This window comes from Symsagittifera roscoffensis, chromosome 6, assembly GCF_963678635.1.
Source record: "Symsagittifera roscoffensis chromosome 6, txSymRosc1.1, whole genome shotgun sequence".
NCBI classification, from domain to species: Eukaryota; Metazoa; Xenacoelomorpha; order Acoela; family Convolutidae; genus Symsagittifera; species Symsagittifera roscoffensis.
The window spans coordinates 23,481,907-23,507,665 of record NC_087067.1 but is presented as its reverse complement, the minus strand read 5'-3'; the positions used below and the strand labels follow the sequence as shown (position 1 = coordinate 23,507,665).

The window sequence follows — 25,759 nt, the reverse complement described above, 5'->3', positions numbered from 1 at the left end:
TTTGTTGTTCGTCTTATCATTGCGGTTAGAAAACTGGGCAAGTAAAAAATACAAACCATTATGCACTAACGATACAAAAAACCGTTTGCTGCGAATTAAGGTTGGAGTGGAGCGACCACATTAACCTAGTGAAGCAATTGAAAATTGAGAAAAGAGCACTAATAAAAAATGAGTTTTTTTTTCTGATTTTCCATTAAATAATTGGCGTGTATGTTTCATTTAACTAATACTGCTTTAAAATGAGTCAAATATGGCTAAGAATTATACTTATACGCAATGTTTTAAACAATTCTATAGAAAGCTCATTGTTTATTTTTTTTTCGTTCGTGTTATTTTCCCGAAATTCGTTCTTCGTTCGTGTAATTTCACCAGAACTCGGTCGTGATCTTTCACCGAATTTCATTCAATTTCGTTCGTGTAATTTCAACGTCTGGTAACTTCTCCGATAAAACATTCCGCTATGTCAACATATCAAGTTTCATCCAATGTCAACATAACAAGTTTTCATGCTATGTTTTCATCCATATTTCTGCAGTGTCAATATAACAAGTAAATATTCAACGAGCTAATTTTTTACTTGACCGATAATAGAAAAAATTTAAGATAATCAGTTAGAAGAGCAACCAAAAGGCCATGACTTGCAACCAAACGGCCGAGATTCCGCATAAAATTTTTCACTAAAATGTCTCTTTTTAAATTGTTTTAGCACGGGACTAATTTCGGCGCTAAGCGATTGATTTTTTCTTAATATGGTGAGATAAGTTATGGGTTTCAGTGTCTCAGATGGTAAGATGATAAGATTCATTTTGCAGCTCCTATGTTTTTAGCTTGCCATTTATTAAGACAGGGAAAAATTTACCATAATTAGAGAGTTGTTTGGTTGTTCTAGGAACTAAGGATAGAGTAAAAATTGTAATGTTTCAAGATACAAAAATTCCGCAACCATTAAACTCGTTTAACTGCAAAGTCATCTGAACTTCAAAATGTTTAACTAAGTATAAACCCAAATTTGCCCTGTCTTCGATAACTTTGTTTCTTTATTGTTCCGACTTTCGATACGAAAGTAACGGAATATTTGCGCTCGGGGTGGGTTTTTTTCTTCAGACAAATTTCGACTTTTTAACTAGACATTTTTGACTCATTTGAAAACTATTGTTGTGTTGAGCTCAAATTTGAAAAAATATTTTACCTGTGATCATTTTTTGTAAAGTTATGGGGGTTTAAATATTGCCATTTCGGCCAAATTGGAACAATTAACGCGCGATAAATTTCGCGCTATTAACGCGTAAGCGGAGAGTTAATCCGTCTTAAAATTGTTCCAAATTGGTTTATAGAAGCTTATATGCCATAAATGGTTTGTTACAAGGAGCGAATTCTATGCTTTTGTATTTTATATGGCGTGTGGGGGGATGATTTTCATTTATTACATTTAATTTTTTGATGTTATTACTGCTCCATTAAACCTTAAAAGGCAGTCGGAACATTCAGGGCTTCGCCCTGATACGAGCAGTCTTGTTGTAGTATCATGTTGTATCCAAGCCTGTAGGCATGTCCTGGCACATCGAATACGGACATTATTGACGGGCGTTAAATTCCACAAACGAATCACAAAAGTTGTTAGACTTTTGAATGACTATCTTTTTTGTTTACTTTTTTTTCCTTGTGAAACAATTGAAGGACTACCAGTCATTTCTCAGAGTTTTTGTTCAAGCAATCCACTATCACTCGAGAAGAAGGGATAAGCCTTCTTGTCTTTGTGTTGACTTTGATTTAAAAATTTTTCGAAAATTTAATGTCTTTTTTGATTACAGTATATTCAATTATTTACTTTCGTTGATTAGACAGTGAACGAGATACTTTTTAGTAAAATCTACATGTTATTGGCCGCTGTTGAATTCAAATACGGGTAGAGTATTTATCTATCTTTTTAGATTTGCGCCAAATCAATGAAATGAACTTTTGAGCCAAAAAACACCAAATACATCTGTTTTCGGGATAAATGTTATTTCGGGCTGTCCCAATTTGTGTTTCCTGAAACTGCTTCGTTTGTTGAAAACACTGAAAATCTTGGGGAGTCGCAATCTTGCTATGCTTCCCAATACAGGTCTGGCTAAAAGTTATACTAATACGCAATGTTTTAAACGATCCTATAGAAAGCTCATGGTTTATTTTTTTTCGTTCGTGTTATTTCCCCAAAATTCGTTCTTCGTTCCTGTAATTTCACCAAAACTCGGTCGTGCGATCTTTCACCGAATTTCGCTCAATTTTGTTTGTGTAATTTCAACGTCTTGTAATTTCTCCGATAAAACATTCCGCTATGTCAACATATCAAGTTTTCATCCAATGTCAACATAACAAGTTTTCATGCTATGTCTTCATCCATATTTCTGCTATGTCAATATAACAAGTAAATTTTCAACGAGCTAATTTTTAATCGACCGATAATAGACAAAATTTAAGATAATCAGTTACAAGAGCAACCGAAAGGCCATGACTTGAAACCAAACGGCCGAGATTCCGCATAAAATTTTTAACTAAAATGTCTCTTTTTAAATTGTTTTAGCACGGGACTAATTTCGGCGCTAAACGATTGATTTTTTCTTAATATGTTGAGATAAGTTATGGATTTCAGTGTATCAGATGGTAAGATGATAAGATTCAATTTGCAGCTCCTATGTTTTTAGCTTGCCATTTATTAAGACAGGGAAAAATTTACCATAATTAGAAAGTTGTTTGATTGTTCTAGGAACTAGGATAGAGTAAAAATTGTAATGTTTCAAGATACAAAAATTCCGCAACCATTAAACTCGTTTAACTGCAATTTCATCTGAACTTTAAAATGATTAACTCAGTTTAAACCCAAATTTGCCTTGTCTTCGATAATTTTGTTTTTTTATTGTTCCGATTTTCGATACGAAAGTAACGGAATGTTTGTGCTCGGGGTGGGTTTTTTTTCTTCAGACAAACTTAGACTTTTTAACTAGCCATTATTGACTCATTTGAAAACTTTTGCTGTGTTGGGCTCAAATTTGAAAAAATATTTCACCTGTGATCATTTTTCGTAAAGTTATGGGGATTTAAAGATTGCCACTTTGGCCAAATTGGAACAATTAACGAGCGATATATTTCGCGCTATTAACGCGTAAGCGGAGAGTTAATCCGTCTTAAAATTGTTCCAAATTGGTTAATAGAAGCTTATTTGCCATAAATGGTTTGCTACAAGGAGCGACTTCTATCCTTTTGTACTTTATATGGCGTCTGGGGGGATGATTTTCATTAAAAAAATCAAATTTAAGAAATTTTTTTTTCATTTTCTTTTATTACATTTAATTTTTTGATGTTATTACTGCTCCATAAAACCTTAAAAGGCAGTCGGAACTTTCAAGGGTTCGCCCTGATACGAGCAGTCTTGTTGTAGTATCATGTTGTATTCAAGCCTGTAGGCATGTCCTGGCACATCGAATACGGACATAAATGACGGGCGTTAAATTCCACAAACGAATCACAAAAGTTGTTAGACTTTTGAATGACTATCTTTTTGTTTATTTTTGTTTTCCTTGTGAAACAATTGAAGGACTACCAGTCATTTCTCAGAGTTTTTGTTCAAGCAATCCACTATCACTCGAGAAGAAGGGATAAGCCTTCTTGTCTTTGTGTTCACTTTGATTTAAAATTTTTTCGAAAATTTAATGTCTTTTTTGATTACAGTATATTCAATTATTTACTTTCGTTGATTAGACAGTGAACGAGATACTTTTTAGTAAACTCTACATGTTATTGGCCGCTGTTGAATTCAAACACGGGTAGAGTAATTATCTATCTTTTTAGATTTGCTCCAAATCAATGAAATGAACTTTTGAGCCAAAAAAAACGAATACATCTGTTTTCGGGATAAATGTTATTTCGGGCTATCCCAATTTGTTTTTCCTGAAACTGCTTCGTTGTTGAAAACACTGAAAATCTTGGGGAGTCGCAATCTTGCTATGCTTCCCAATACAGGTCTTGCTTGTGTTGATTTTAGCAAATGACCTGCAAGTGCTCCGATATCTCACAAAATTGATGTCAGAAAACCAATGCGATGAAGTTTTGTTCCGATGAGGAAAATGCATTTATTGTTCGTCTTATCATTGCGGTTAGAAAACTGGGCAAGTAAAAAAATACAAACCATTATGCAATAACAATACAAAAAACTGTTTGCTGCGAATTAAGGTTGGAGTGGAGCGACCGCATTAACCCAGTGAAGCAATTGAAAAACGAGAAAAAAGCACTAAAAAATGAGTTTTTTTTCAGATTTTCCGTTTTTCAATTGGCGTGTATGTTTCATTTAAATAATACTGCTTTAAAATGAGTCAAATATGGCTAAAAGTTACACTAATACGCAATGTTTTAAACGATTCTATAGAAAGCTCATGGTTTATTTTTTTTTCGTTCGTGTTATTTCCCCGAAATTCGTTCTTCGTTCGTGTAATTTCACCAAAACTCGGTCGTGCGATCTTTCACCGAATTTCGCTCAATTTCGTTCGTGTAATTTCAACGACTTGTAATTTCTACGATAAAACATTCCGCTATGTCAACATATCAAGTTTTCATCCAATGTCAACATAACAAGTTTTCATGCTATGTCTTCATCCATATTTCTGCTATGTCAAAATAACAAGTAAATATTCAACGAGCTAATTTTTACTCGGCCGATATTAGACAAAATTTAAGATAATCAGTTAGAAGAGCAACCAAAAGGCCATGACTTGCAACCAAACGGCCGAGATTCCGCATAAAATTTTTCACTAAAATGTCTCTTTTTAAATTGTTTTAGCACGGGACTAATTTCGGCGCTAAACGATTGATTTTTTCTTAATATGTTGAGATAAGTTATGGGTTTCAGTGTCTCAGATGGTAAGATGATAAGATTCAATTTGCAGCTCCTTTGTTTTTAGCTTGCCATTTATTAAGAGAGGGAAAAATTTACCATAATTGGAAAGTTGTTTGATTGTTCTAGAAACTAGGATAGAGTAAAAATTGTAATGTTTCAAGATACAAAAATTCCGCAACCATTTAACTCGTTTAACTGCAATGTCATCTGAACTTCAAAATGATTAACTAAGTATAAACCAAAATTTGCCTTGTCTTCGATAATTTTGTTTTTTTATTGTTCCGATTTTCGATACGAAAGTAACGGAATATTTGTGCTCGGGGTGGGTTTTTTTTCTTCAGACAAACTTAGACTTTTTAACTAGCCATTGTTGACTCATTTGAAAACTATTGTTGTGTTGAGCTCAAATTTGAAAAATTATTTCACCTGTGATCATTTTTCGTAAAGTTATGGGGATTTAAAGATAGCCATTTTGGCCAAATTGGAACAATTAACGCAAGATATATTTCGAGCTATTAACGCGTAAGCGGAGAGTTAATCCGTCTTAAAATTGTTCCAAATTGGTTAATAGAAGCTTATTTGCCATAAATGGTTTGTTACAAGGAGCGACTTCTATCCTTTTGTACTTTATATGGCGTCTGGGGGGATGATTTTCATTAAAAAAAAAAAAATTTTAGAAAAGTTTTTTTTTTTTTCATTTTCTTTTATTACATTTAATTTTTTGATGTTATTACTGCTCCATAAAACCTTAAAAGGCAGTTGGAACATTCAGGGCTTCGCCCTGATACGAGCAGTTTGTTGTAGTATCATGTTGTATCCAAGCCTGTAGGCATGTCCTGGCACATCGAATACGGACATTATTGACGGGCGTTAAATTCCACAAACGAATCACAAAAGTTGTTAGACTTTTGAATGACTATCTTTTTTGTTTACTTTTTTTTCCTTGTGAAACAATTGAAGGACTACCAGTCATTTCTCAGAGTTTTTGTTCAAGCAATTCACTATCACTCGAGAAGAAGGGATAAGCCTTATAGTCTTTGTGTTGACTTTGATTTAAAATTTTTCTAAAATTTAATGTCTTTTTTGATTACAGTATATTCAATTATTTACTTTCGTTGATTAGACAGTGAACGAGATACTTTTTAGTAAACTCTACATGTTATTGGCCGCTGTTGAATTCAAATACGGGTAGAGTAATTATCTATCTTTTTAGATTTGCTCCAAATCAATGAAATGAACGTTTGAGCCAAAAAAAAAACGAATACATCTGTTTTCGGGATAAATGTTATTTCGGGCTGTCCCAATTTGTTTTTCCTGAAACTGCTTCGTTTGTTGAAAACACTGAAAAACTTGGGGAGTCGCAATCTTGCTATGCTTCCCAATACAGGTCCTGTTTGTGTTGATTTTAGTTTCAAGCAAATGACCTGCAAGTGCTCCGATAAAGTACAAATTTTCATTGAATGGCTGGCGCTTCGTGTCCAAAAACAATATTTTAACAGTCTAGAAATCATATATGGACGTTTGTAGGCAGTACTGCAAAAATGCCAATGAAAGTGATTTAGTTAAACTATTTTCAATTTTTTCATCTTTCTCGTATTTGTGTTCAAATTTCGATGATATCTTCTTGATTATGATTCCGTTCTGTATAGTAGTCATGTCTGCTTCAAAACTGACTTTGCGTCGGTTTCATCACTGTAGAAATAAACGACAGATATCGGCTTGTTTACATCTTGCGTTTCACAAATTCTAGATAAGGTTAGTTAGAGAGTGCTGGATATCATAGAGAATGTTGATTTTTGCAGCACAACCGAGTTTTTCAAAGACTATATCAAGTTTTTCAATAACTGGATTAGGTTGCAAAAATTCAAAGTTGAACACCATTTTGCTTCCACTTTTTAAAATCTTGATGTCTGTTAAGATGTGTTCATAGAACTTCAATTTATCAACTGTTCACTATTTCCAGGTTTCTTTCACATCTGCATCAGAGCCACATCAGATTTACTCTGTTTCAGCCGCTGATCATGTTTGCGATGTTTTTTAAGCTGAAAATTTGTGCTTTGATTTTCTCACACAATAAGCACCTAATTGAATTGCGTGGGTAGACTTCACGCGCTTCTCGTTTAAATGGAAATTTTTTTCTTGTTGATTCTAAGTCAATTGTTTATATTCTAGAAAAAAAAACGAATCCAGTTTCGCATTTTTTGATAACGAGCTGCGTGCGCACAAACATACATCTCATTGTAGTTGAGACAATTCACCTGTCTTGTTCCTAATTAGTTGAGGCATCCAGAAAATGTAGATCCTTAAGATTTGGTGCAAATTTTTAATATTTTTACACAAAGAAAAGAGCAATTGCTTTAAATGTGAAAGAAAAAAAGAATGAAATTGTTTCTTTTGCTGTTGCTCAAAAAAAATCATACAATCAGTTTTTAGTGCTTTATTTCTGTTATTCACTGTTCGAGATCAACCTAACTAAGGACATTTAATTCCTAAAAACTATTTATTATTATTTTAAAAAGTGTAATTTTTTTATTTGATAAGATTCTATGGAAAAATTTTCTATTCTAATCCAAAAATTTTAAAAGAACAAAATAGTTAAACTGATTTTCTTTTTAAGAAATGAACGTTGACTCTTACTTTTTTTCCTGCCCTATGTAAAATTATCGTCCGTTTGAATGAAACTCGATTCAGGAAAACCTAATCAAAACGATATTTTAACTTTTGCTATAATTTTGTGTATCAAAATTTCAAAAATTTCATCTAATCAGAAAAAAAATATTGTTGATTATTAAACAGCTCAATCTGCTCAAAAAAGCAATTATGATCAGTTTATTTTTTACTTTTTATCCCTATTAATTTCTTTTAAAAAGCCGAAAACTTAACATGATCGAACAGTCGTCAGATTTTTTACTGCTGTTTTTTTTCCTAAGTCATGTCAGATTTTCGTGAAGAAAAATAAGGGATCGTCCTTCTTTATGTTGTCTGCCATTTCTTCGCGGAAGTTTACTGCATTTACGCTGTTGTCGTCTGGGTGGATTAGTTCCCATCCCGGAACTACATCTCCCGCCTGGAGATAATCGACGTACGCCGCTATGTCCGTGTCTTGTATAGTTTGATCCGGATCTTGTTCCTCTCTGATTGCATTAACGTTTGAAGATTTGCAGAGTCAGGCGTAGTGTCCCCTTTTCGTGCAATTATTGCAGATCTTATCTTTGGCCGGGCATTGTTGAAGATGTCCCGGTCCGAACGGATTAACGCACTTGTAGCAAGATTAATTCCGATCGTTTCCTTGTCGTTGAGAGCTTCCCCGCTGTGATTGCTGTCGACCTCTGTTTCCCCTTCTGTTATTACGGTATGGTTCCCCTCGTTTTTGAATGAACCCAACTGGTTCGGTTTTTTTTCCTATCTGTTGGGAAGAAGATGTTTAAGATCCTTGTTTGCGTATCTGGAGCTGGTTTTCCAAGCCATTCTCTTTGCGTATCGCGTATTTGAACGCTTGTGCGGGAGTTTTTGTCTCTGCCAACAGATCTTTTTGCACCTCATCATTTGTAATATTTGCTGTGAAGAGGTCCCTAATAATTTCTGTTTCCAAGTTGTTATTGTTACAATTGGGGTATTTAAAGTTTCCTTTTATTACAAGTTCCGTGAGGCGGCAGTGGAATTGTTCTAAGGTTTCCGTTTTGTTCTGTTTTCTTGTGAACGCCTTGTATCTGTCAAATGTAACGTTGCGGTATTTGATGAAGAGGTGTTCCAGTCTGTTCCAAAACGCTCTCGTCGATGTTTCCTGTATTCTTAAGTCTGGGTAATGTTGGCTGAGGCGTCTTTGGCCCTCGTTTCCGAGGCTTAGATAAAAATAGTTTCGGACTTTAATGTCGGCTTCGTCCCATGGTTTTCCATCCACGGTGGTCCCAAATTATCCAATTGGTTACACTGGTTTTCCTACTGTATCCTTTTTTCTTGGTTGCGTATGTACCGGTCTCTAGTTTGCTACTGAGTTTCCTCCTCTATAGGAAGTTCATTACCAGGCTCGTGTGGTTTGCATATTGTGGGTGGATCTCGTAAGAGTTTGTGCAAATTTATTCCGTCTTTTGCGACAACTCCGAAGTAGAGCTGTTGGTTCCATTTCTCCCACTCGGTTGGGGGTTCCGCCGAGGCTTTCTGCCAAAATGGCGCGATGCCCAGTGGGTTTTTTGTAATTGCTGGCTGCGCCATGTTATATCCACGGATTCTGTGTGTATCGGTAAGATACGGTGTGAGACATATGCTGTGTGAATAGAGTTTAGAAATAAGAAGATTCGGTTAGCAACTTAAATTCAATCGGTAAGCTTATGTCTGATTCGAATCTGACCTCGAAATCATGAGAGAGACAGAGATAAATAACTATTGAATATGGCGTTAGGTTAATAGGTACTTAATTAGATCAGACATCTATATGATTACGTTTACATAAGTACGTATGGTTAAGTATTCGAACTATAATCAATCTATGTTAACTGTTTCAGTTGTAATGAGTTCTATTGGATATCTAGTATATCCGTACGGAAAACAGATGACAAGTTTATTCCAAATTAAAAGTTGTCTCTGTTTGCTTAAACTAGCGCATCTGAAAAGAAAAAATTCCCTCACTCTTAGCTTGAAATCATTTGTTTTTCTGGTCAGCTATCAATTACTCCATTCTTTTTGTTAAGTTTGTAAGGGATATGGTCAAAGTACAAGAGCAAGAATCTTCTCCAGTGTTTTCCTATATCAGTTGGATCTCCCAATTGGAGTTGGATACATGGTTGAATTTATCCGAAGGGGCTACAACGAGCCTCATATGATACAAATCCTATTGGAAAAACCAGCTTGCATCAGATGAACTACCACGAGATTCCCGATTCGAGGTGATGCTTAACAAATTGATGAGTTCCCTCTTCCTTGAGAGGGGAGGGGATCTGTGGGAAAACTTTTAGCTACCGAAAATTACGCGATATGTTCAGAAAATATGTCTCCGGTAAGCGAAACTCCTAGAAATTCTGCAATGACTAGAACAGCCTTGCGTTCCATCGAAAATAAACAAGCTGTCAGTGAGCTCTTTGGCTGATTTAATAACATTTTATCTATTGAACAATTATTTTATGAACTTTATTTTCTTTCAAACATTACAAAAAAAGCGCAAAGTTTTCATAAATCTTCGTTTGTGGAAAATATTCAGTTAAATTGTGCAAATTGTTAAAACTTTTGAAACATTGTTTACTTTTTTTGAAAAATTGAAACAATTTTGCGCCTTCCTAACAAAATTGGAACTGAGAAAATTTTTGCCACTTGTTAAAGACGATAAGAAGATGAAACATTTTTGCATCTTGCCGAAAAGTTAAAAACATTTTTGGAAAACAAGAAGATAATCCATTTATTTTTATTTTTTCAATAAAAAAATGATATAGTCACCTCTTTTTTTTGATTTCTTGAATAACTATCGATATTTAAAAATAACAGAAATCATAGCAGGATCAGAGGCGCCTGAAAACGGGCTGCATAGTTCCACGGCGTTCTCGCAATGTGATTTCGGTTGTTTGTAAATGTAGTAATTTTTACAATGAATGGAATCTAATTTGCAAACAATTTATTATGATTATTATTATAAGTCCATAGCCATTAAAAATTTGTCAAATTTTTTTAACAAGTCAGGTCAATTTTTTGAATTTTAAACTTTCGATTTATTTGAACCAAATACTTCCGTAGAAGCCTGTTTCTGATTGAATCATATTTTTTTATATCGATAATTTTCTTCGAAGTTCTAGAAAACTCTTCGCAAAGAAAAAATGTCAGACTTCATTTGAATTAAGCTTCTACAATCTTTTGATTTTTTAGTGAAAAAAAATCGTTGTTTTTTGTTAAAGCAATTTGTTTTCCAAATTCAATTTTGTTAAATAAACTTGTTTTTCAGGTCAAATTCGTTTTTTAAGGAAAACTATTTTTTTGTTCAAATTATATATTTTTTCCAAAATGATGATATTGAAGAATATAAGTGGCCAATCATAGGTTTTTGACAGTTTTTTTTTGTTTTTAAATGTGAAAAAAGCTGCTAGGATTTTAACCAACATTGTGAAGTAGGTGACATACTCAAGGATACTCATCCTTTTCATGAAAATTTTAGACAATTGAGTCAGTGTAATTTTTTCACAATAATTCAGAAGCAAATGAACGAAAGCTAATAAAAATGTTTTTGTTATAAAAAAACAGAAATTCGACAAACCAGAGATCTCAGAATACAAATTTTAAATTCAATTATAGAAAAAAAAGAATTTGATGTAGCTTTTTTGCGTCATTCTAGATATTTTGTACCTTTTCAGGTGCTTGAAATCTCACCAAAATCTACGGAGGCTTTAGTTAGGAGATAGACATTTTCTGTATCTTTGCATTTTGAACAGTTTGCATTTTGAACAGTTTGTTTATTTGATATATAGGAAAGTCCATTTTCGTATCATGAAGGAGTCTTAGACGTTATTAATGCTTTTCTAAAATCTCTGATTCTTAAAACTCGAGCTCTTGGCATTCTAAAATATGAAAGATAGTTTGCTCACTAGACTTGGAGTTTTTATAGCATTTTGAACAGTTTGCATTTTGAACAGTTTGTTTATTTGATATATAGGAAAGTCCATTTTCGTATCATGAAGGAGTCTTAGACGTTATTAATGCTTTTCTAAAATCTCTGATTCTTAAAACTCGAGCTCTTGGCATTCTAAAATATGAAAGATAGTTTGCTCACTAGACTTGGAGTTTTTATTAAACTTGAGAAGCTTGACACAATCGATACCAATCTCAAATTGTAAGCAGTAGCTCATGCGGTCTATTCAGTTTGGTTTCGTAGTCATTTTGGACCGATTTTTGTTTCATAGTCATCGATTGTTCCATATTTCTCTAGTTCAGTTTCATATTTCGAACTAGAAACAATGAGCTGATAATTTGGGTAGAAGCAAAGCTTTCATTAGAACTTAGACAATGTCTTTTGAGTTTTTTTTTGAATGAGACGCCTCTTTGAAGCAGCTGCCATCTGAAGAATTTTTTCTATTATAAAAATGATTTATAAAGGAAATGTCACGCCCACACAAATTCCCATGAAATTTCATGCTATTTATACCCTATTTATACTTATTTTTGTAGTAGTCAAGGTTACTCCCAAGGTGACATAGTGTTAACTCCATTAACGCTTAAGAACAAAGTAATTATTTTCAGTTCTGTCTGATCAGTTTGCACTTCAAATCAAAAAACTGTTCAGTGAGCAAGTTTAATCGAAAAAGTAATTAAAACAACGCTAGTTCCAAAAAGACTGAAATTTCAAAAAAATAATAAAAAAATTGATTGGAAAGTTTGGTTAGACCCCAAATCTCAACAACTTTTTAGAAGAAGGCTGTACCTGGAATACGTTATAGGCAAAACTTTTTGTCTGCACAAAAAAAATTGTTGGAAATGTTTGCTTGAGTATAGAAGTGATTTAACGACTAAAATGAGAACTAGATTTAAAAAAAAAATTCGTCGGAAAAAGTATTTAACATACAGTGTTTAATGTACAAAAAATTGTACGACAAGCATTTTTCGCAAGCTAAAATTATCAAACTTTTATAAGCAAAAGGATCTCAATCAGCAGAAGATGGCAAAAAAATTTCTGCAGAGAGATGTCTTATACTTTTTTATCCAAACCGTCTTGCCTTTGAGGATCAATTTTTATTGCTGAGTCTGCATTTTTTCATCTAAACTGAATCAACTTCAATCCCCATTAGCCAATTTGACGCTAGAAACGATCAAATTACGTTAAAATCAAATCAGGAAACGCTATGACTTAGGCTGATTGATTTTTAAATTTCCGTACACCTCAGTAGAGCGATGGGCAGTTGATATTTTTTGTTTAAAAAAGTTTTTATGATTGCAGATTAGTTTGCTGACATAATTTGATTGATTACATATTGAATATCTTTTTGATTTGAAGTTAGGGTTTTGGTATTTTCATTCTTTAGAGAAAGTCGGAGCAACAAAACTGTGTCTTAATCAGCTGTTTCCACATGAAACGAATCAACTGCGCATCATTAACTAATTGAACCAACTCAACCCAAATATAGAATGAGAAATGGATAAGTCCTTTTTAACAAACGCTGCATTAACTAATGGATCATGTGGTGAATTGATTAACTTCCTACTTAGCTGAGACGCCCATATCGAATCTCGGATGGATGTTCCGATCAATCTCTGAGCGACTGATTTTGTGAAAAAAAATCTGATTAAATACAAAATGCTGTTGGCGTGATCTCACTCGGAACTGCTTTTGGCAACCGTCTTCTTTTGTCGTCGTCTCGAAAGTTTCCAAAAACTACGAAACTTGGTCAAGAAACCTTGAGAAGGTGGGTCAGTAAGTCGATGTATCAGTTAGTCGATGTATCAGTAAACCGAAAGCGGGCGGACCAGATCAGAGCGAAAATGCAATATTAAATCACGGAATCACTTTGATTGAAAACTGAAACTTTTCCTCGAAACAAAAATTGGATTAAAAAAAGAAATTAAGCTCAGGTTAAACTAATTCTATAAATCTGTTTTGGCAATTGATGTAAATGGTTCACTGATAGTGTAAGTTACTGACAGATCGGTTTATTGAACGTTCCCCTAATGTTTAATGTTGTCATAGCTACGCGTTAAGGTTCAACTAAAACAAATCAAAGTATTTTGATATCTGTTTCTTCATTTTGACGTTCGCAATTTTGGGCGCAATTTGTAAAAACAGGTAGAATTCTCACCATAGACCAGTCATGCAAGTTTCGTGAGATAAAGAATGCTTGACAGAAGTTGAACTTTGTCTCAAACTCACTTTAGGTTATGTTAACATCCTCTCTGCCAACTTAATTTAGAGAGAAGGATGTTAACTTGATTCTAAGTTGGAGTTTTCACCAAAAAGCTTTAGAAAAATAAGCGCACAAAATCTTATTTTGGGCTTTTTGGGTCTAAAGAAAACATCCAATATGTCAAACATCCGCCATATTAAACATCCAAAATTACATAATATTTACGTTATAGTATGACGTAAGAACTTCAAAAACAAGGTTGAGTTCATTTAGCCGTTACTAAAATAGCAAACAATTCAATTCCAAAATAATTGCGTGATAATCCGTTTATTACTTATCACTTTCCAAACCTCAGTGGGTGCCGGACATCGTAAAATTAGGGACTTCAAGCCATAAAATGTTCTCGTTAGGTCATAAAATATGATTAATTTGGAAACTTTTTTGAAAAGTTTCTCAATTTCATGATCTACCCTCCGTAGCTATTGGAGTTTTTAATAAAATTTTATCTTCCCGATGATGTTCAAGAAGGTTGATAAATAGAACAAAATTGAAGGCATTTTTCTTGTTTATAAGTTATGAGTTTCAAAAACCGGCTGATATTAATAACGAATGCCAATTCTAAGTGATTCATTGTCATGAATAACGCTTATTACGGACTAAACTTGCCCAAATTTTCGAAAAGCAGCATTTTACAGATGAAAAATAGTGATTTGAGGTGCTTGCAAAGTTTCAATTTCGGCCTGAAGTACTTTCGACTTGAAGTCTTGTCGGCTGGTTGACCTAGACCCCTCCTCAGTACGTTTCGTTTATTAAAACATTTTGTATCGAAATTATTTTTATAAGAAAACTTCCACATTGCTTGTAAACCCGAACTTATTTATTCTGATTATGAAACGGGTTTTTTGGCCGACTTAAGAATTTGTTTACATCAAAGTTTTTCAAAACGTTTGTATGCCCAGTTTTTCAAAGTGTCCTGAGAAGTTTGTTTACTCTCGCTTATTCGTCAACAAACCACGTCCAACCCATAATTTTGCATTTGCAACGTTCTAAGTTTTTCGCCTGTAATTTTTTTGCCCATTTTTGAAAATTTGTTTTTATTATGTACATGGAATGTATGTCGAATTTATACAACAGGCCGAAAAAACTACGGACCACAAATGTCCTCGACTCGTGGAACATCAATTGAAGATGGCAAGTTAAACGAACAAACTCAACACTTTGGAGTGCAGTAAATAGATTGCAAGCCAAAAAAAACAGCTGTTCAAAAGCGTTCCAAGAGGCGAACAGCAACCTCTGCAAAAGAAGAATTTTAGAGATTTAAATGAAAAACTACAACATTTAATTTGACTCTGGTGTTCTTGATATAAAGTTATACTGTTTCTTTAATTGTTCAAAGAGGTCGTGGTTTGTTATTGAAAACCGATCAAATCGGCATCTTTTAAACGAACAGTAGAAATCGGAGGTTTGCTCTAATTTTTGAAAAAAGTAGGATGTTTGCCTTACAAAAGATTCTCGGAAAATTGCAACAATTCTCAGAGGTTCGGAAATTTGACGTTTGAGATAGCGGTTGTTTGCGCCCTTTCTGGTATTTTTAGCCCTCAAATCAAATTTTAAATAAGTTCAATATGTCCTCTTTAATTATATAGTTAGGTGGTTTTCAATTTTTTTGAAACTTTTAGAGACATTTATTAACATAAAAACTTTATTTATCGCATGCCGACTTTTTTAAATTATCTGAATGCATATATACCAAAAATTGTAGGCGTAACTTCGTCTATCACTTTTTCTTTCAATATTTTTCACCTGTAATTTTTTTGAACTTAAAAAAACTTATGCGGAAGATGTTTTCACTTCTTTTCTTTTAATGCATCCCAAAAATTAAGGCTGAACATGGATCGATCTGTGTATTAGTGCAAAAGCGCTATTTTACCCCATTTATAATTTTGCTAAACACCAATCTAGCACCTGGTATTTGACAATGTTAGTTAATTAGAAAAGCATCTTTTTTAGAAAGAAAAAAAAAGACACAATAAAGTCGGTGCATTCAAAATTTACTTTTTTTACTGGTCTGCCAAATTACTTATAAGACTAATAAAAAATGTTCTAAAGCAAAATTTTGCAATTGACTAGTGATACACGAAATCATGCGAAATGTTACTGAATTTTAAAAAACTTAGGCTAGAAGAAAAACTACTTTGAGCCTTCAGTTACACAATTTATATATAGATCTCTATTAAAAAAACATCGCTAAAAACAAAAAACTGTTCATATAAAGTCAAAACACTCAGTGTTTAGAGTGCAGTTTAAGTTCTAAGGAAAAACGTTCGATTTAAAAAGTTTTTATGGAGTAACGTTTTCCGCTTATAGCAAAGCTTTAAAATAAATCAAACATCAGTCCTCAATTCATTTTACAAACGATTTCTAGGATGGATTAAATTCATTCGTTATTAAGTACAAATACAACGCGCGTTCACTATCTCAAAGTTCCCAAATTTGCAATCTCCCCCATAAGTTCTCAAAAATGGGATTTTAAAAAAAAATTGATATCAAGACGACAAACATTTTTGGATTTTGGATTTAAAAATTCCGTCATAAAATTGCATGTTAACAGTCTGGAGAAAAATAGTTGGAGAAGTGAGTGTCTGGAGAAAAAAAGCAGAGCACAAATAATCTGTCGTTTTAATCGGAAGTCTGAATAAGAAGCTTGAATTTTTCCCAATAAAAGTTTGAATGAAAAAAAACTTGAAAAAAAAACTTCCTGTTATAATAATTTTTTTTTGAAAATTGAGAAAGAATTTTTTTTCTACCGCAAAATTTATTGCTTTTTGTTTTTGAACTAATTAGTTTAGTCCTTTTTCATACCTTTTGACGCAACAAGTTTTTTGAAAAGTTTTTTTAAAAATACAAAAGCTTTTCAATAATTACAAAAATTGTATTGAAGTCCAAATAACAGCATAATAGAAGCTCAAGTCAAATTTAAGGTACATGGAGTAGAACTCAAAAATTGGATTCATCTTTTTGTATCAGATAATTAAAAATACTGAAAATAGCTCTGAACTTGTTATCCCAATTAATTGTTTGCAACTCAATTAGGTAAAATTGATATTATTCTAATCCCATTACCCGACTCTTTTTTTCTTCAGTACAATTGCAACAATTATTTTTATAAGGGATAGTTCCCCTAAGAAACTAATTAATTCCAAATTTACAAAATTTTAGGGAAATTCGTTTTTATCCACTAATTTTAGGAGAAAATAAAACGAACATAGTTTCTGGGCGATTTTTTTTGTATCAACTGAATGCTTATAAGGTCGCAATTTTTAAACGTTTTTTCCGGCCATTTTCATAAAGTTCATTAAAAGTTCATTAAAAATTAGACAAAAAAAATTGATCAATTAGGGCGAATTATTGCCAGCAATGTTTTATGTTTTTCCATTTTTGTATTAGATCCAAGTTAAAGACAAAATAACAGTGTACAACACCTTAAAAAGGACAAAAATATTCTTAACAAGCTTGTGCGATTCTAGTTTTTTGAGCACATTAGTGTAATTGATAGCATAAGGTTGAGTTAATTGCTTGAATCGTTGCAAGAACAGTTTTAATTTGTCAAACCAACTTAACCTCAGTTTTTTTCCAAATTAAACTTTGGTGCCAATCTATAAAAAAAATTAGGAAATTTTTTTGAACAATTGTCAAAATGGGGTCTTTGTAGGGCTTTTGTGAGCTGAAAAAGTCAATTTCGGCAGGTTAAAACCGAGTGAAATTACAAAAAATAATATTTTCTACAAAAGTTTGATTAAAAACAACCATGTTTACTTAAAAAAAGTAGACAACTTTTCTCGAAAAAATCTCTGAAAATCATTTTGGCCAATTAAACAAGAAGGTGAAAACCGAAAACTTGTTTGATAAATTTTACAATTTTCCCCTGACTAGTGCTAGAGTTCAGTTTTCATTGCCCTACTTTTCGGAGTAATGATTGCGTTGAAAAAAATTTCATTTTTTGAATTGGCATTTTGAACCGCTGGGCGTTTTAAGATGATTAATAATTTAACTGATTTAGACTTCGCTGATATTGCAAATTTGTCGATGAGCAAAAGAAAGCAAGAAGCACACAAATCAGCTCTTCATTTCATTTAATCAGTTTTTTTATGTAATTTTGCTGACATTTTAATATTTTGAAATTTAAATATTTTGAAGTTTTACCCAATTTTTTTTTACCAAACACTATTCTTTATGTCCCAGAGGACAAAAGAAACACTCGGAATTCAACGTTAAGCAAGCAGTGTTGCTTTTATTCTTTGCATTTTTCAAGTTGGCACAAAAACTAATAGGTTCTGAAAACTGATACAAAAGCAACTAGCGAAACGTTCAAGCATTCTTTTACCTCCGATATTTATTTCAGGTTCGACTTTAAAGTTACCATTTCTAGGCAAAATTGAAGAAAAACTTGTACTGAGACTATTTTAGGAGCGGCATCCTCTGTCCAATACCTTAGACATTGGCGAGACTGGATGAAAAAAAATTTAGAAAAAAAGTATAAGGAATTCACCAACCCGATAGGGAATCAATAAACATTTAAGATAAGATTTTACTTAATAAGAAAGAGGTAATAAGAAAAACCAGTGATTAAGTATGTAGTTTCGAAATCAAACTTTCTTCTTAAAATTATGTATATATTTTTCCTGGCAGTTTTTAGGTTAAATTACAAGCAACAGTGTCAAAACCTCTTTTTTGATTCCAAAGGTCTGTGAAAAAAAACAGTTCTCAAGTCAGTAAGCTAAAACTTTCAAAGCAAGCCATGATTTTTTTTTCAATTTTTCAGATAAAACTTTTGAAACCCAAAAATGAAACAAATGCAGCTCAAAATCAGTGAAACTTCAGTCACAGTCACATATTAATAGACGTAATATGAAAAAAAAGAACAACTGTGCTGTTTCTAAATCAAATTTTGTTCTTAGAATTTTAAAAAACATATATTTTTTTGTTGGAAGTTTTTTCTTAGTAAAATTGCAATCAACAGTGCCAAAACTTCTTTTTTGATGCCACAGATATACGAAATCTAGTGCAAAAAAAAACAATTTTTAATTGAGCTTTCGAAAACTTTTAAAAGAAGCCCTTTCATTTTTTCTCAGTTTTACCGATTAAGTTTTTAAACCCTTAAACTGAAGCAATCGGAGCAAAAAATCAATAGAAATTCAATCACAGTATTTTTAGCTTCAGAAAAAGTAACAAATATATATGGCCTTTTAAACTCGTTTTCCATTTTAAACTGCTCTTCAGCTATGATCTTTTAAAAGGTTCGCAGCGCACTGCTTGGCCTCGATAGAATGTTTTTTGAAATGTCAATACGAATCGGAAATCAACAAATCAAACTGCTGCATATCAAACTGCTGCAACTCCAAATTACAAATCGAACATTATCAGGTACAGTCACGGGATATAAAACTTCAACTTTGAGGTCCAACTTGACATTCATTTCATCACTTCAAAACTAAAAGTTACAACTTCTCTGTCCCGTGACAGTTTCAGAGGTAAGTTTAATTGTTAAAAGGCTTAATTCTAAGTTTTCCTATTGCTCGTCTAAGCCTTGCGATATAATCTCAACATTTTTTAACGAAAGTTAGTTATGATAACTTTTTTATTTTGCACGTTAAGTATAGACATCTTTCAGATAGATAGCAAAATTTGTCTAAGTTAAAATACCGAAAAGATTTTAGATTAAAAAACACACCGAGCAAATCAATAAAGCAGCCAATTTTTTTTCAAAAGTCAAAAAAAATCATACTTGCAGATGAGAAGTATTTACTTTTATCTGTGTTGTGATTCTTACCATTTGTTTTATTTCACTAATTACTTTAAAGTATCTTAACTGGTTAATCTTGATTTGACCTTGCTATCTTCATTCTCTCCGACGGAGAGAATGACCGCTCACTTTTTAATGTTTTAACTTAGAGATTAATTCACTTTTTAAACATATCTTATTTGTAACTAAGTAGAATTAACCGTAACAAAGGAACATTTTATCAATCTGATACTTACCGAAAACATAAAGAATATATTTTCCTATCTTCTTGATGTCTCGATGCCAAATGTTGAACACTGTGAATTACTTTTGATTTTTCTATGAATAGCTTTGAAGCTAATTGGTCTCGTTTACCTTTTACTAAATTGCTCTGAAGCCATAGAACCGCCCCATTCTGTTTGGAATGATTGTTCAGATGGACAGGGGACAAATTTTAGCGCGTAAACTGAACAAGAAAAGCATCAAAAAATTGCTATTTCATCAAAAAACGAGCGTCTACTTGCGACGACCTCTCGATAATCAAAATAAACATTGTTTGACAATAAATTTTGTGTGAAATTCATGTTCTTTCGGTATGTTATAACAACTTTGAAACATTACAAGGAACAAAATTGGTAAATTGACCTGAAATTCAACTTTAAAACACTATTTTTTCGAACCATCTTAAAGTTGGGATGATCTCTTGGTCTAATGTAAATTTTTAAGAGCTCTCAATTTCTTCAAAACATGATGACAGGGTGTCAAAATTGATAATATATTATAGCACTTTCAATGGTAGTGCGGCTTAAAAACAAACTTGTGTTAGGATAAAAAATGGCCTTAAAAATTTTAATCCATTCCAGTTCATCGCGAAACTGATCAAAAAAAAGCGTGAATATCTGATTACAAGTGCAATGAAATGAAAACTATTTTAATATACTTTTTGAGTCGTTGCAGTTGAATAGTTAATTTTTCAGCTTTGAACAACAATTGTCTATATTTTTGGGGGAAAAAACTTAAAAATAGAAAACACATTTTTTTCAAATTCTGTTTTTTTTTTCAGTTTTTCCAATGCTAATGAAGCTAGGACACTTTTTGCTACATGTACAACCACATCAGCCCTTTTCTGTCATAAGAGTAAAATTTTGTAGAAATTATATACTGTAGGCGTCTGGCTTCAGAAAACAGAGTTGAGGACAGTTTTTAAAAATTATATTTATTGCGATATTTTGATACACTTTTTTAAAAAGTTATAGATCAATTGAGCAATCTCCCCCCCCCCATTCTCGCTTGGGTGGGGGGGAGGGGGGGGGGATAAAGCTCAATAGGTTCTTGAGACATGTTTATAAACACTTGAAAATAGTTTGGATGATATGAAATCATAAACAGATTCTCCAACGAATGAGGAAGGCCAAAATTTACAATATCAAAGCTCAAAAATTACAATTAAAGTGAAAAAGAATCAATAAATTTGAGGCAAATAAAGCTACTTTTTTCTGTACTCAAAGGATGAAAAGTGTTTTGCACACAATATTAAGGTGCTGCGGAGAGCAATGCTTAATATCGAGATCCAAGACTAGAGCATCAACCCAGATAATTTGCTTTCTGATGAGGCAATGGTCGCCCAAACAGAAGCTTACAAAAAAAATTATAGAATCGAATTTATTTTATAAAATTTGATTTTTTTTCTTTTTCAAAATTTTTCTCGATACTCTTGATACTCTTGAAGTATATAAAATAAACTTGAATCGGCCAATTGATTGCGTGCTACGAACATATCAACCATCTTCTTGCGTTTGCTGACGTATTTTTGTAGCGTTTCACTGTTTTTGCGTGGGGGAGGGGGGGAGATAGCTCAATTGGTCATTACGGGGGGAGATAGCTCAATTGATCCAAAGTTATTAAGACAAAACTTATTCAAGGTAGCTTTGCGTTGCTCACAGGGGCGGATCTAGGATTTTCTCGAAGGGGGGCGGATTTTCAAAAATTTTCCAAAATTTTGACCTTTTTGTTTTTTTAGGTCGACCAAATTAATTTTTCGAGCTCTCCCTAAGCACTGTTTACTGTTTTGCCCCTATTTTGGCTAAATTTTTTGCGCCGCAGGCAAATTTTTAAAAAAACAGTCAAAAAAGCCGTTTTTGGGCACTTTTTGGAAAATTTTGACAAAAAAAGTCGCGTTTTTTTGGCGCGCGCTCCCCCTCAAAGTTAGTATATATTGGCGCCAAAGGCGCCTTTAGAAAAAATTTAGGGTCGGTCGGCCAAAAATGGATTTCTGAAAAAGTATCAAAGGGGGGACCCTTTGGGTCGGCAGGGGGTCGAATCCCTGAGAAGGGGGGGGGGGGCGTCCGCCCCCCGCCCCCTCCCCCTTAATCCGCCCCTGGTTGCTCATCTTCTGATTAAAAATTGTTTCGGACTGGATTTTTTTTTTCAAAGCTGAATCTGTTTGCAGAAAATTTTATCAAACATTTTCCTACCAAACTTAAGCGCAATAAATTAAGGTGTAATCAAAACCTTCCAAAGTGCACTCATGTAGACGTAATCTTGTTTTTGTTCAATCCCAAACACATTTATCGAGATTTTAAAAATAATAATCCGGGCGTTCAAGAGTGCCAAAATACAAGAGTGCCTAAAAATCAAAAGTGTTCGAGAGTGCCAAAAACTGACAATTTATGTATTCATATATGTTCTGTCGTTGCATCAAATAATTTCAAGTTTGCTTTGACCATTGTACTAGTCATTTTCTAAACTATTTTTAGCACCCTTGAACACAGTTTTTTATTTTTCGGTATTTTTTACGTCGGCTATGTCGTACTGAACCAAAAAAGCACTTGAGGTATTTTAAAGATGTCTAAAACTACAATTCACGGATCCTGTTTATGTTCCCTTATGATACCTTGCAACAAATCGCCTCCCCGTTATTAAAAAAGAATTGAACGCTAAAGTATATACTTATTTGTAATTTGTAAAGAATTTCCCTCTGATGCAATATTTGATTTTTTTTTCATAGCCAAAAACACGCTTTACCTTCTGAACAAAAAAATTAACGTTTCTTTGAAAAATAGAAATGATATCCAAGTTGAAATTTACATTTTGGCGACATTTGGGACACTTTTTGTGATAAGGTATGACAAATTTAAGATCCAATCAACCAAGAAGATTTGGTAGTCAGATTTGATAGTAGAGAAAATAGTCAGAATATGTGAAAGCTAAGGTGGCGAGGGGATCAAACCCTAAAAAGGAGACCCGGCCGACCGTCGCATCCCTCAAGTTAAAAGCAATTTAAGGAAATGTCTTCTCACCTGTTGAAGTACTTCGTGTAGTCATGTGGCATGCAGATTGCAACATATCTGTTCACGGTGATCACGCAGATGAGAAAGAGAGACGAAAAAGTAGTGAACGTGTAGGACGCCGAATTGACAAAGCAGCCAAAAAATTGGCAGATGGATGCATTGGAAATGTAGCCTACAATGAGTAAGGGACTTTAGTTTTGAATGAAAGCCAATTTTTTTCGAGAATAATTTTCGTACAAAATCATTATTGTTTTTTCGTTATCAAAAATTGTGAACTTTTAAGCGTCAGTTATTAATTAGAATTAATGAATTTTCAATTTTATTCCACTTTTGGATATTGTCAAGCATTTGCACGCGGAAAACAACATTTACAACTCTTATGATGAAATTTCGGTAAGCCAACAGTTTGTCAGATACGAAAATTGAACCAAAGCAAATTTGTTAGGCAAATCAGAAAATGTTTTTTAAGCTCTATGAAAACCAGCGCCTACGAGCTACACACGAGCTGTATTATCTGGCCTTCGAGGAAGGAGCAAGAATAATGGTGGGCTTGAAACATCGACCTTCCGATTGAAAACTGTATATTTATGTTGCACTTCGCTGTCGCTCCCCGTCTAGGCAGCTGTCCTTCAATTTTTTTCAAATGATCGAAACTTAGTAATTAATTTTTTCTACTACTGAATACATTTTCTAATACTGAATCAATTTTCAGCGATGGAAAGTGTAATTCAATTAAACCATTTCTCACCTACGAAAAATCGCAAAATTGGGTGTTTCCAATTGATCGCGAGCTAATTTCTGTAATTCTAAATTTAATTAAATAGACCGAAATAGAACGAAATTTTTGTATATAGACCAAAAAAATTTGTATATCTAACCGCGACCAAAATGGTCAAAAAAAATTAACCGCGACCGGAGCGACTTTCACGACCGTTGCCTTTTAAAATATAACATCTTCAATGTTTTATGTAATTCAATTTATTCTTGCTATTTAGCAGTTTTGTTATACATTTGAACAATCCCCAAGAGTTTCATATGAAATCATTGTTTTTAATGCATTATACCATGGGCAAAACGGCAAAACACCTATTTCATAAAATCATTTTTCATGACCCATAAAACTGTGAGAGTTGATAATGAGGGAACTTAAATCAATTAATTTCAAATTTCAACAAGACTGCTCGTATCAGGGCGAAGCCTTGAATGTTCCGACTGCCTTTTAGGGTTTTATGGAGCAGTAATAACATTTTAAGGTTTTATGGAGCAGTAATAACAAAAAATTAAATGTAATAAAATAAAAAAAAAAAATTTTTTAAATTTGAAATTTTTTATGAAAATCATCCCCCCACACGCCATTTAAAGTACAAAAAGATAGATTTAGCTCCTTGTAACAAATCAGTTATGGCAAGTAAGCTTCTTTCAACATATTTGGAACGATTTTAAGACGGATTTAACTCTCCGCTTACGCGTTGATAGCGCGAAGTATATCGCGCGTTAATTGTCCCAAATTGGCCAAAATGGCAATCTTTAAACCCCCATAACTTTAAGAAAAATGATCACCGGTGAAATATCTTTTCAAATTTGAGCTCAGGACAACAATACCTTTTGAATGATATTAAAAAATCCGTCAAAAACAGCTAGTTAAAAAGTCGAAATTTGTCTGAAGAAAAAAAAAACCCACCCCGAGCACAAATATTCCGTTACTTTCGCATCGAAAGTCGGAACAATAAGGATAGCCGGGGGGACCAATTGTTAAGCAGACTAATCTTGTAGAATAAAAAGTGAAACATAAGTCTTTTAGCAGACCAACATAATGAAGTGATGAATCATTGATTAACAGACTCAAAAAGACGCTCAGTCTGGGGCCAAGCTTCCCCAATTAAGACAATTGTCTCATGATTTGTCAACAAAACTATCAACTTCCAAAACCCCACAGTCTAAATTAGGGGTAAAGATTTGCGTTGTGAAGTTTGAAGCCTACTTATTTTGATATCAAGTCCTCAAAAAGAAGTAACCTTTACTACTTAATATCGCTTCTCGGATTTTGTTTGAGATTATGCGTGGCTTCCAAGTCCGTGACTTATGACCAGGCTGTCTCATTTAAGCCCAGACTATTGCAACTCATTTCAGACTACTTTAATTAGTATAAAGACTACACCTCGAATATCTTTAGACAATTGCAGCTAATTTTCAGACTACCGCGATCAAATTACTATTTTTTTTCTTCAATTTTTGTCCGCTAGTATAAAACCCTCTTCATTATCTGAAGTTTCGGGCGCGTACTAATTATCATTAATAAAAACCTGTATATAGTTGACAACTACTTTTTTTTCTGAAATTTTTTTCAAGTAGTTCACTATTCAAAGTTAATATTGAACAATTGAATGTTCAAAGATGATTTCTGAACAGTTTAATGTTCAAAATTAGTTTCTGAGCAGTTAATGTTCAAACATTTGGTTTTCTAACCAATTTAGCGTTCAAAAGTAAAGTCCCTTGCCTATAATTTTACTGAGACTCAACAACTGCGATGGATAGAATCAAAAATTCACTTGGATGACAATCTCGCTTTCGTTTGTAAACAATAACAACCAGGTAATTCCCAATCATTCCAATTAGGGCAATGATCGCTTTGAAGAAGAACAACAACACTTGACCAGTGTTGCCGCCCAAATTGTTGTCGTAATGGCTCTGACATCTGGTTGGATCGATGGTGCTATTCGATGCTTGGTCAAAAGAGTCGTTCATTTTAGCCAAATTAAGTTCAGATGAACTTAAATTTAGGGCTGGCGAGCTGAATTCCATCTAATAATAATTTTTAATAGTTCAAATTTCAGAATAAATTGAGTTGCAAAGTGAACTTCAAAAGATTAATTTCAAAAGATTCTTCATTTTTTATCGAAATAGTATTCGTTTTTTTTCCCGTTGGAGTTGATTGAGAGAAACTGAATTGATTTGTTGATGCAAAGCAGAAACCTTCAGAAATTTGTGAACTTGTTTTACAGATGTA

The 25,759-nt window shown here is 33.2% G+C and overlaps 1 protein-coding gene across 1 annotated transcript in view; it reads right to left on the bottom strand.

Annotated features, from left to right (window-relative positions):
* LOC134847893 (uncharacterized) overlaps nucleotides 1-25,272 on the bottom strand; it is a gene marked incomplete at its 3' end in the record, with an annotated part of 57,274 nt that extends 32,002 nt beyond the window's left edge. The window contains 2 exon segments of the mRNA XM_063865154.1: nucleotides 22,762-22,924; nucleotides 25,250-25,272. Coding sequence (XP_063721224.1) covers nucleotides 22,762-22,793 — 32 coding nt within the window.
* Between the last annotated feature and the right edge of the window lie 487 nt (nucleotides 25,273-25,759).